The sequence below is a fragment of the Drosophila yakuba genome, chromosome 3R (genome assembly GCF_016746365.2).
Source record: "Drosophila yakuba strain Tai18E2 chromosome 3R, Prin_Dyak_Tai18E2_2.1, whole genome shotgun sequence".
NCBI lineage: Eukaryota > Metazoa > Arthropoda > Insecta > Diptera > Drosophilidae > Drosophila > Drosophila yakuba.
This window is the reverse complement of record NC_052530.2, coordinates 11,103,675-11,116,346: the sequence shown is the minus strand read 5'-3', so window position 1 is coordinate 11,116,346 and position 12,672 is coordinate 11,103,675. Positions and strand designations below refer to the sequence as shown.

The 12,672-nt window shown below is 48.8% G+C and overlaps 1 protein-coding gene across 9 annotated transcripts in view; it reads left to right on the top strand.

Moving 5' to 3' along the window:
* Nucleotides 1-12,672, top strand: part of LOC6536363 (mucin-5AC) — a 33,666-nt gene that overhangs the window by 13,066 nt on the left and 7,928 nt on the right. For 4 of the 9 annotated variants that reach the window (XR_005561742.1, XM_015192217.3, XM_039376550.2 and 1 more), the window contains exons 1-7: nt 2,856-3,003; nt 5,608-5,887; nt 6,039-6,730; nt 8,046-8,164; nt 8,289-9,060; nt 9,129-9,500; nt 9,553-12,639. Coding sequence is in view for 8 of the 9 variants with exons in the window: in XM_015192217.3 (XP_015047703.1) it covers nt 2,986-3,003; nt 5,608-5,887; nt 6,039-6,730; nt 8,046-8,164; nt 8,289-9,060; nt 9,129-9,500; nt 9,553-12,639 (5,340 nt within the window). In the remaining variant the exon portion in view is untranslated. Of the gene's footprint in view, nt 1-2,847; nt 3,004-5,607; nt 5,888-6,038; nt 6,731-8,045; nt 8,165-8,288; nt 9,061-9,128; nt 9,501-9,552; nt 12,640-12,672 lie in introns of those variants that run through there. The other 5 variants (XM_039376548.1, XM_039376549.1, XM_015192216.2 and 2 more) reach the window with 2 other exon arrangements.

The following is a 12,672-nucleotide window of genomic DNA, read 5'->3' as shown; positions in this document are numbered from 1 at the left end:
TTTAGGCACATTGGCCTAACATTGAAAACGCAAAATGCTTATATGTTTGCCGTCTAATTTTGCGCATAGTTATTAATATTATTTTTATGAGCATTTCTTGTTTGGATGATGCGGCTTCTGCTGCTGTGCTGCTGCTGTTGACATGGCCAGCGGGGCGTATGCGTTATATCTATGTTTGCCGCTCTTGTTTTCGGTAATCGGAGTGTGAACATACGAGAAATAAACAACAATATTGAATTGGGAATTGAGGAAACCACACTATTAAACTATAAAATTCACGATCAAAATATTAGAAAATTATAGTGAATTATAGAGGGCTTTCCATGGAATTCGGGGGCCAACAGTGTTGTTGATTTTCCTTCTCAAACCTGTTTATTGTCGTCTTTTTATTATCGCCTTTTGTGCCGGCGATACTGCTGCTGTTGTTGTTGTTGCTGTTGTTGTTGTACCGCGCCACGGTCTTCTTCATTAGTGTGTTTTAGTGGGCGCCCTGCCAACGATTTTCCGAAACAAATCGACGTCGCGCTCGACAACATTCCGCACGCTTACGATACACGAAAGGCAGCGCCAGAGCGACCCACTGTGCCAGTGTACCACTGTAGCCGCGTACCACTGTGCAGAGGCAATGTGCAGATGTACATACTTTTAATTAAAATCAACAAGATGCAGATACTCAGGCAGATGCTTGGCCATTGCATGGGCCGCACACTAAGCAAAATATCAATGAAACGAATTAGATGTTTAACATATTAAATTAAGGTAACATGACATATAAAGAACATATGTTTCACTTGATTTAGTTTCCTCATTCAATACTATGAACTGCTGTTTGTTAATTGTCAAGGGTTTAAGACTTGGCTCACAACGAGGCAGCATTTTGGCTCAGTGCAGCTGCTGTCGAAGTTGCTTAGGAGTGTGCAATGCGAGCTGCCTGCAAATATCCAAAAGCCAGACCAAGTCCAAATGCAATTGCAGTTGCAGTCGCAAGAGGCATCTGATGCGTTTGGCATCCCCTGCCTGTTGCGTTTTGAGTACAATCCCAACACCCCCCGCCCCCGCCCCCCGTCATGTCGCGCACTGTACGTGGCCAAACCGATGCAATGTGCGTCTGATGCCCAACAACATGTGTAAGAGCGTGTGGCGCCCCCCAAACCCCAACCCCCCACTGCGCTGTCCCCTTCGATTTTGGGCACCTAGGAGCCGAAAAGTTCCCTTGGCCAACTGCGCCTTTTGACGACGCTCGTGAATCTCCGTCTCTGTCTCTGTCGCTGGTCGTCTGTTTCGTTTTCTGATTTCGCAATCGTTTTCGGAATGCTCTACTTAGTGCCTCGAATGAGTGGGTTTCGTCACTCGCTTGGAATCCCAACTGGAACCTTGCCCTTTCAGGTTATTTCGGCTCTTAAATAACTTGAAACTAATGCCCATGGGGTGTATTTGAAGTGCAGCATGCGTAAGATTTGTATCTTTGTATCTATGAGCGGGGGGCGCATCTAAAGGGCCACATATCTTGGCCATAACTGCTTGTCACGCAGGGTATTCGAGTGATGTACCAATACCCAATAGAGATTTGTCATCTTTGCCAATCTTTTTGCACAGCTTTTTGTGGCATTTGTGGCGCATGTTTTGCCAGGCGTTGCCGAAACGGGTGGGACGCAAGCCAAACATGAATTAAATTAAAAATAAAACTATAGAAAATTGTAATTAAATAACTAAAAACGAAAATAAGCTTGCAGGCTGACAGACAAAGACTATTGTGTACCAAAATAAAATCTCATGAGACAGCAGCAAGAAACTGACAACGACAACTACAACTACAACTACAACGACATCGACATCGACATCGGGTATCGGTGAAAATGAAAAACGAAAAATGAAGGAAAAGCGTACTGCGGTATCGATAGAGGAAAATTCGCCAGAAATGCAAAAGAAGCGAGTGCATAGAATAATTGAAATTTTCAATGCTGCAACTTGAGGATGGATGGACATATTCTGCCCTAAGGCGTTTTTCGAGCAAAATTGTAAAGTAATGTAACATGAAACTTGGCGAAATACGGCAGTGAAGACTATCAAATATAGACAGCAAAGCTTCATTGAAGCAAATGCATTGTTGTCAAGAAAATTTAAAATTTTTTTAGGTAGTCTGTATTGTTTTGTTTGGTATAGTTTCGTAAATATATTTAAACAGTTTCTTAGGAAAGATCAAGTAACTAATAAATGCCCATGACATATATATAAATTTGAGGAAAAATGCCAAAAAATCCTCACCTTAAACATATTTTCAATGCCATGTTTTATTTTTTTCGTTCGCTAATCCTGCCGACAAGCTAATCCCTTTTGACCGATTAGCAAATTGCTCAGTCAATCAGTAAGTCAGTCAGCCCGCCAGTCAGTCAGTCAGTCAGTCAGTCAGTCAGTCAATCATCCCATCGCTCAGCCAACAATCAAGACTAACCGCCATTTTCGCCCACCGACCCCCCAAAAAATCCCCAACTTCATTCTCGAGCAGTTTTTTACCAAACGATGCCGATTTTCTCATACTTTTGATTGTGTATTGCATCGTATATGTTGTATGTACATCCATGTGCGATTTTCCCAATGCGATGCGAGTGTGCCAATGTGTCGCCTTCTTTTTTTGAGTATGTTATTGCATGTGTTTGATTTTTTGATTTCACTTCGTTTTATGCGCACATTTTTATGCATAAATTTTGACATTTGTTTGCTCTTTGGTTCCTCTTCACGTTTTATGTCACCCCGCAAAAATGAAAAAAAGTAAAAAATTAAACGAAAGAAAATAAGAGACGCCAGCTACGAATTCGAATATGTTCAATCATACCAAACTTTTTTCAGATTTTTGATTTTGTATCCCCATCATCACCACCACCACTACCACCACAACTACAACAACAACAACTACAACAACCAGTACAAGCACCAACAACAACATCAACAACAACAAGAACCTCATCGACGGCGTCAATTGCGACGATGGCTGCCATAAATACGGTAAGTACGCGACATCATCAACCAAATAATAGTGAAATACAATGAAATAAAACGAAAGGAAAGGAAAAGCCAGAAAAGCAAATAAAATCCAACAATTATGGAGCATACGAAAAAATAGCCACAATTGTGGGCAATCAATCATAGGAATACATTTTTTATGCCACATGCCGATATATTTATCAACATTTACAGCCAAGCAATTTGTATCTGACACATCCAAACAATGTTTCATTTCTGAATCACTGACTAACGCTAACTACTTTAAGGACATCTTGGCCAAGTTATAAAGTTGGAGACTACTAAGCCAAAAGTAAATTACAAGTCGACCTACTTGGCAATAAATAATTGCCTGCTGTCACTTGTCTTATTTATGGAACTGAAAAGCATTCCACATTCCATAATTTGTTAAAAACATTAAAGAGCAATAAGTAAAAGAGATAAATATTAAAGCATAAATCATTGAACTTTCCACGTTCATAGAACTTTCAATTTGTCTTATACTCGTATTATAAATTATTCATAAATTTCCATAATTGTCACACTTGCGTAGACAATTATGTCAGCGACATGAAGCGTTTAAAATGCCATTTTAAAAATGATTAAACTTGTGATATTGCGCATACGGCATGTTGTACGCCAGCTGATACCCGTGTCGTTGAAGGCCTAATCATAAACAAAATTGAAAATTGAAGAGAGCAAGAACACAAGAACAGCGCGGCGGACAGATACCATGCCATATGACCGAGTTACCCGATGATGAATCTGTTCTTGATGATGACGACGACGACGGCGGCTTTTCTCAGCCCTTCGCGGCGCAGAACATGTGTTTCAGCTCATTTTACTAATAAGCAGAAGGGAAAAGCGGGAGAAAGACCGATGACAAATTGCCGGCCAGCACATTCAATTTTACGCTGACATCATCTTGAGATTTTCATTAACATATCGGCGAAATGAATGCCCAAACCAAACATGGGGACCTTGCCAAAATCCCAATCTGGCCAACAAGTCTGGCTGCAATGGAAATATGATTTTGGCAGTGCCAAAACTTTTCCTGCAACATGGGCTTCCCATTCATTCACAGCATTCTTCGCCAGCTCTTCGCTCCTCTCGTTTTTTTTCACCCGCTTGTTTTTTAGCCTGACATTGACATTTGATTGACACGCCGTGAATCACGGCGTAAAAATATGCCCCCGTCCATCCGAGAGTTCAGCCGGGGATGGGCAATCGGTGTGGGCCGTGTCGCAACAGGATATATCACACCTCCCGTCCTCGAACTTTGACAGCCTTTGCCTTCCAGAGTGGCGACGCTCATAAATCTTGGCGCTTGTGCAAGAGAGCAAACATATAATTACTTGATGCCCGCATTGATTTAGCGTAAACATTATTTATGAACCCATTCGATGGGCAGATCACCGGCTCACCTCACCGGCGTTGAGGTTTCCAAGTGATTCAACACGAAATGGACTGGCTCATTTTGCTTAAAAGCAGCGTCAGGGTTATCACAACAATTGATAAACATAAATCTAATTTGCCTCTGCCCATTTATATCTCATAGCCGAAGACTGGCACATTTAAACATTTAAATAAACAAATTGTTGTGGCAAAGAACATTAAAGCGGGGGCGTGCCACTTGTGGCTCCTTTTCCAGCTCATTTTAGCTCATTGAGGAAACTTTTTCATTAGCTAGCCGTGTTTTCTTTCGCTTTTCTCCTTTTTTTCGTGTTTTTTTTGACGCAACTTAAACAATAATAAAATTGCTGTTTATTTATTTTACGTGAAATTTTATGCATCGTCGTTCTGGTTTTCCCAACTACTGAATACTGAATACAGACAACTGTTTTGGTTTTGTTTTTGCATTGTGGTCAGCGTCGCAGGCACTTTTGGAAATTTATGCGCTGGTGTTTTATTTATTTTTATTCGCGTTTTCCTTTGCGGCTATGGGCAATTGCTGGCCACATTAATTGGGCATCGGTTGCGGTTTATAAAGCATTAATTGCCCCATCTAACAACGGACTCCCCTGCGACCCCAATGCCCTACACTCGCTAGCCAATTTATGAGTGCACTTTTATTGCATTTAAATTAATATATGTCGAGGGGAATACTTGGCAGCCAAGTAGACGAGGCAAATAAATGACGGACTAAATAAACAGCATTGTTTTGTTTGAGTGCCAAGAAGGCGACGAGCAGCACACTTAGAAAAATCAATTGTCGCAAAATATGGCTAAATTCAAGTGTCATTCTTGCAAATGGCGAGCAATGTACAAATGATTTTCTTTAATAAAAATTCCCATCCTAATTACCTCTAATCAGAATGTACATTATAATACTTGTACATCAAGCAAAACTAGTCACTTGTCACTTGTCGTACTCCAAGTGAAATGCATTAAAATTCAATTAATTATTGGGCAACAGTTGCCGTGAATTATCAATAATAATCTCACCTAATCTCGCCTGACAGCCATCGCTGGCTGCTGGTTGCTGTCTCGCCTTTTGGCAGCTATATGGCGCAACTCCACCACAATCTCCTCCCCTCACAATCACCTCAGCTTAACCTAAAAGACAGTTCATCCAGTTTAAAAGCCATTGCCATCTATTACACGCAGGTACCAAAGAGCATCCACCTGCCATTGACGACTCTCAGCAGCGCGCCGCGCGTGTTGATGTGCAGCGCATCCGTGGGCACCGAAGGATCCGTCACTCTGCAACTACGTGATGCGAACTCATTGGAGGCAGCAGCCACAAAGACAGCAGCGGCAGCCACATCGACGACGTCACCAAATGGCGCTGCAAGTGCGCCAGCGTCGACGCTAGAGAATGCGCTGACCATCGGCTATCCGGATCCGGAAATGTTGGCAGATGTCTTGGGCACCATTCAGACAGCCTGTAAGTGAACTCGTACGCAAACAGATGTGCATGGTTCATCCGGTAGTTCTATAAGGCTTTAGGTTTCTTATCAGTAGCAAAAGTAGAATTGTAGAACTGCAGGATAGGCACAAGATGTAACCATACTGATTTCCTTGATGGCTGCTTACAGCTCTCAAGAACAACAACTCAATCACAGCAGCAACTTCAAGCAATAGCTCGACCAAGTCGACGAGCAGCAATCATCTGACAAATCCCAACAAGATAACCATAACCAGGCGGAGTGTGCAGTCGGTCAGCACCTCGACGCATAGCAGTAGCATTAGTAGCTGCAGCAGCACTAGCAGTAGCAACAGCAACAGTGGCAAGAGCAACACCAGTTACATCAAGAACTGCTTGATACGCAGCAGCAGCTGCAGCAACACGGTCACCAATGTCACCACATTGGCGCAGATTATGAGCAACAGCAGCACCAGCAGCGCGGCCAGTTTACTCAATCAGCACAACAACAATAGCAACTGCAGCAACAGCAGCAACTTCAGTACCGCCTCCTCGGTGGGCAGCAGCATCAGCGTTGGCAGCAGCAACAGCAGCAGCAGCAACTGCAGCAACGGCAGCAACAGCAACAGCAACGACAGCAACAGCAGCAGCGGCGGCGGCCACCGATTGACTTTCAAGGGCACCGGACGGCATGTGCCCACGAGCGGACTAGGTTCATCGGCGGCATCATCGCCGAACACGAGCGGTACAGCCAGCGGTATTGGCGGCATTGGGGGCATTGGCGGCATCATAAGCGTTGAGGCGCCACGCAAAAATCGACCCAAATTATCATCGCCAACGCGTCACGGACCGCAGCAGTGTCAGGTGCGTACGCAAATCCGTTGCGGCTTGTGCGGCACTCATTTGTCCAATATACATTGTATATGGTATAGTGTATATATGTACATATCCGTGGCCTAATCGCCAATTTATCGCCGCTCATTCTGAGCCATGCCAACATGTCGTGCAGACAGTCGGTGCAATATTTATAAACAGACATTAAGGTCGTCTCGTTCGAGTGGCAGGTGAAACGCGCCCAGTTCTCAAAGTGCCTTTGCAGCACTCCCCCCTTTTATCTCTAACTGTATCTGTATCTGTAGTTCTATCTGTATCTCTATCTGTAGCTGCATCTGTATCTTAGCATGCAGCTTCCCTACAGCTCGTTAAAATCCGGCGCACTGGCACTTGGAACTAATGTTATGGCCGCTGTCCGTCCGCTTGTGTTTATACACGGCGTTAATTGAGCGCAGAGCCCGTCTAGTTGGGAAGCTGCAATCCGTTGGGCAATCCACATGCGAGCATTGATAATTCAGGGAATTGTGGCAAGCCCATCAAAGGGTGGAAGTCATTTAAGGAGAATTCTACAAACACATTTGTGGCACTGGGTCAAAGCACTTAGATCGTTCGTTTAGGGGGCTATAAAAATGAGAAAACATTTCATTCGAATTCGAATCATACATAGATACTTACATTGGAATCTGGACATTCTTAAGAAGATCTTAAGATCTTATACCTTCTAGCTTCAGAGCTTCATGCCACCGCTTCTCACCTATGTCTTAATTTCGTTAACTATCTATTGATTTTAGGCGCTTTTTAGCCGTGTGAAAATTTTCCACATCCAAAATCGCACTGCCAGGGGCATTCAACGCGTCTCGACGTCTGTCAATAAAACTGACAGCCGCTCAAAGTGCTGCGGCTCCAAGTCCTCGATTTCTTTCCTTCTGTTTTTTCGCGTCTAGTGGGGAGTAGGGCGGTAAAGTACATTTTATGACGCGTTTTACGATACTGCGGATGTTGGAAGCAAGTGTTTGGTCAGGATGGTGGGAGGGGCGAATTGGAATTCCACTGGCGCTGCAGGGCAGCGAAACAAACATACTCTACTGGCAACGCAGATGTTTTTGCAGATAGTTTTTTGGGTAGGGTTGTGGTCCAGCTTTTGGCCTATCTTTTGGTTTTCGGGAATTCGTCGGTCGTAATTAGCATGCGGTGAAAAACTGAAAAAACAGAGAGCCAACATAGCGTATACGCAATGTGGCTCATTAAAATGTTCGAACGCGCAGCGCTTTCAATTATCTAGAGGGCAGCCGACAGGCAGTGCTAATTACATTTCTCCTACGTTCTACACTCGGACTTTTTATAGATTTGTTGCAAGATCTTTGGAAATGCCTCGGCGCTGGCCAAGCACAAACTGACGCACAGCGACGAGCGGAAATACATCTGTGCGCTCTGCTCGAAGGCATTCAAGCGGCAAGATCACTTGTAAGTAAATGAGGCGCACTAACTGGGGGTCTATTGATCTCTTGATCTCTTGATCTCATGATCTCATGATCCACAAAACCACTGAGCCACTTAACCAACATCCACTCTCTGCTGCTTCTCCCAGAAACGGACACATGATGACTCATCGGAACAAGAAGCCTTACGAGTGTAAGGCGGATGGCTGCGGCAAATCCTACTGCGACGCCCGATCACTGAGGCGCCACTCGGAGAACCACCATGCCGGCGGAGCAGCCACGCCCACCACCAGCCAATCGCTCTCGCCCACCGCCAGTTCGAGCGGTACCAGCAATAGTAGTGGCGCCGGCGTGGCCACCAGCTCCTTGAGCCTGTCCCCGGCGACGGCCAGCGGAGATGCCAGCTCCCCGGACGGAGCCACCTGCATTCGAACGTACATTTCCACGGGCAGTTCGGTGGTGGATGCCGCCACCGGGATCGCCCTGTCGGACGAACAGATCAAGGCGATGAATCTGCCGATCAAGACGGGCGTCACCTTGCTGTCGCCCACCACCTCGACCTCGTCGAATGCCTCATCCTCGGCCTCGTCCTCCAGCTCGTCGCATTCCTCGACGGGTTCGGGTTCGGGATCGGGATCGGGAACTGGGTCTGGTTGCGGATCGGTATCCATGGCCCCGTCACCGTCAAGTGGCTCGGTGATAACCGCTAGCTCTCCCACCATCACGCTCAGCGATGGGATGAGTCTCGAGGGCGAGGGTCTCACGCGGGAACAGTTGGATCTCATCAGCAAGATAATGCAGCAAACGAAGCAGACGAGTGCCCAGGTCACCGTCTCCTCGCCCACCAGCGTCAGTTCCTACAAGATCAACACTAACTCGTCGCCATCGCAGAACAGACCGCGCACCTGGAACATGCAATTGGTAGGTGCATTTTATATAAAAGAAAGTATGTAAGAGCATGTATTGATATCACCCTATACTATCTACAGCTAAATAGTGCACAGAATGTGACTGTCACAGTCGAGGACAACTCTGAGCTCGTCACTCCCTCCTCGAACTCACCCGTGGAGGTCAAGGAGGAGGAGCTGAGCCCACAGTTAGTGGGCAACATGAATCCCAACCTGCTCAACATCGTAAAGCTCGACAAGCCCGTGGAGTGCAATCTCTGTCACCGCAAGTTCAAAAACATACCCGCCCTCAATGGGCACATGCGTCTGCATGGCGGCTACTACAAGAAGGATCCGGAAACCAAGCGCAGCGAGAAGAAGGACTCCAGTGGTCCGCCCCTGCAGACGGCGAGCATTGGCGTGCGCGCCCTCATCGAGGAGAAGATCATCAGCAAGCGCAAGGACATGACTAAGGTGGGTTCAAGGAACAAAGATGAAGGTATAAGTTGACACCAATACTTTGCAGGGCTCCTTTGTGGTTCCGGCACCACCGCACAGCAGTGGCACCACCACCACCCTGCGTCGATCGATCAGCGACCTGGAGAGCTTCCTCAACCCGAAGACGAGCACCAGCAGTCACACCCAAACGATGACCACCACCACGGGCACCACCACAGCGGTTCTCCCGGCGGCCACCACCATCAAGAGCAGCAATGGCCTCAGTATCCAGCAGATTGGCCTGCCGCAGAGCATCGAGATCTTCAGCGGCGGTCAGAAGCAGGCGAAGACGCTGAACCTGGGCAGTGGCACCAACACGATCACGATAACCACCAACAACGTACCCACCACCACGACGATGAGTGCTCTAACCGCGCTGAAAGCGGGTGGCACCATCAGTGGCATCTCCACCGCTACCAACACGGATCCCAAGGACTCCACACTTATTGAGCTCCTGAAACGCGGCACTCGCATTGCGGTCACTTCGAAAAAGAGCCAATCCCATGGCCAGACGGGATCCAGTATAATGATGACCTCCAGCGGAGCGGCTACAAATGCAGTGGGTGCTGTCACCGAGCTGACCACCATCGGTGCCGGCGGAGGAGTGCAGACGGTGGGCCGTCAGATCATCACCAACAACAACCGCACCGTGATCATACCCTCCGATGTCCAGGTGGTGTCCACCAAGAGCAAGCTGAGCAGCTTGAGCAGTCTGGTCAAGAGCAATATGACCGGTAGTGGCACCTGCTCCTCGGGCAATCTTTCGCTGGCCGATGGCACGCCGCTTTCCCTGACCATTGCGCCCAATCAGGAGGTCACCGGAGGTGGATGCAACTCCAGCGGATCGGGTGGCGTGATCACGAGCGGGGGTGGTGGAGTCTACACGGTTACCTACACCAGTGATGGCACCGATCTCTTTGACGATGCCGAGGTCTACAACGTTTCGGACACCGAGATGCTGCTGCAGACGGTGGACTCCATGGAGCTGCTCAACGACGAGGAGATCAAGAGCGAACATTCCGAGGACTTTGCCCTGCTCAGCGAGGCCGGCGATAGTGCGCACACCCAGCTGGTGAAACTGGAGCCGGAAAATGGACAGGCCAACTCCGGATCGGGAAGCGTATCCGCCGCCAACACCACGCCGTTGCCCACCTTCCAGCAATTCCATTCCAAGGAGCTGATCATGCAGAACAGTTCGCAGATCCAGGCGATAGCCAGCATGCGTGGAGGTGGTGGTGGCGTCCTGGCCTCGCCGCTCCACTCGCCACTGGCCTATCCAACTCCGCCATCGAGCCACGAGAATATGGCCCAGAGTTCGCCGTTCATCGAGGATGCGGCTGCCCAGTTTGTGGACGCCAGTAACACCTTCTTCGGCGACAAGACGGACTTCTCGCACATCTACTTCAAAACGGATGAGGGGGAGGCCACCATTGAACAGCTGAATGAGCACGACAACGAGAAGATCCTGAAACTGAAATCAGTGCTGGAGGAGAGCAGCTTCGATCCCTCGATCAAAGTGGAGGACCTGCTGAATGGCACAGATGATGACACGGAGTGCGATCTGCGGGAGTTTGCCGAGACTAATCTGTCGTTTTTGGACGAGGATCAGGAGTTCCTCAATGACTCGAGGAACGCCACCTCACCGCTCTCGGAATCCTTCTTCACCAGCGGCATTGGCTCCGCGGAAGATGTGAAGCAGGTGCTGCGAGAAGTCCTGCCCGATGAGAATATGCAGCTGCAGCTGAGCAGCGAGCAGCAGGGCGAGAACATCATCGATCTCTACTATTTGCCTGGCTTGGGCCTGCAATCCCAGATGATGCCCAATTCGGAGGACCCGCTGCTCTCCTCCTCGCCCCGGGAGTTTGGCCAGCAACGACAGCAGTTGGCCATGCAGACCACCAGCATGCAGCAGCCCATGGAGCAGTCGCTTCAGGACAACCACAATCTCTACCAGCAGCAGGAGCAGCAGCAACAGCATCCGCAGCAGCAGCAAGAGCCACACCAGCAGCAACAATCCCAGCAGGAGCAGACGTCGCAGCAGGAACAACAGCAGCAGCAGCAGCAGCAGCAGCATCAACAGTTGTTGCTGCCGCAGCAGGCACTCAATCAAGCGGAATCCCTGCCGGCGGTGGGTCAGCAGCAGGGTGATTTCATGCTGCCCCTGGTGGGAGGTCATGGATTCACCCAAGTTACCAGCCAAACGCAATACATTGATGGCAGCCAGGGCGGCATGGGGATGCAGCCCCTCAACAGCCTGCTGCAACCACTGCTCTACGGTGGGGCAACCACATCCAATGGCAGCGCCTCAGCCGGAGGCAACGAATCTCTGCTCACCACCGATTGTCAAATGAATGCCAATCAGGGACAGATCGATACGGGCCTGTTGTTCGCCTGTGGCAACACGACAACCATGACAGCCCACAAATCCCTGGCGGCTCTCGTGCCAAATCCGCCGAGTGTGGCTAATCTGCAGCCGTTGTCCAACCAAACGAATTCCATTCTGAAGCGCCGCCTGCGCTCCAATGCGCCCCAGGAGACGCACAAGTTCTCCAAGTTCCACACCCTGTCACCGCATCGTTCCAAGCTGCGGAAACCATCGCGTACCCACTATACGCCCGCCCCCATCCTCAATCCGGATCGCAAGGGCACTGGCCTCTACTGCAATGTGCGCAAGCAACTGGGTCAGGGTTTGTTCGACGCCTTCGACGATGACTTCGGGGACCCGGTGGGCTTGGTGGACTTCTCGGATGAGTCCAAGGTGAACTTGGGCTCCACCTACCAGGCGCAGATACCCAGCTGTCGGCCGCTGGAGGAGGCATCGCGCGAGTCTGCGGCCGCCGAGTTGATGTGGAATCCCGAGGTGCAGGAGGACGAGAAGATACTGATGCGCTACATTGATCTCAGCAAGTCGTCGGCCGTGCCCATGGGCAGTCATTCCGAGGAGGTGGCGCTCCAAACGCTGCTGCGGGCCAAAGGAAACTCGGCGGCGGCTGTGCTCAGTCTACTCCAAACGCAGTCCGGCGCCTTCCAGATGAAGTGGACCGCCTACGAGCTGGAGCAGTTCCTGCGCGGCTTGGAGAAGAATGGCAAGGACTTTGGCAAGATCGCCAGTGAGGTAGGTTCCCTTTTGAGTACCACACTTCGAATG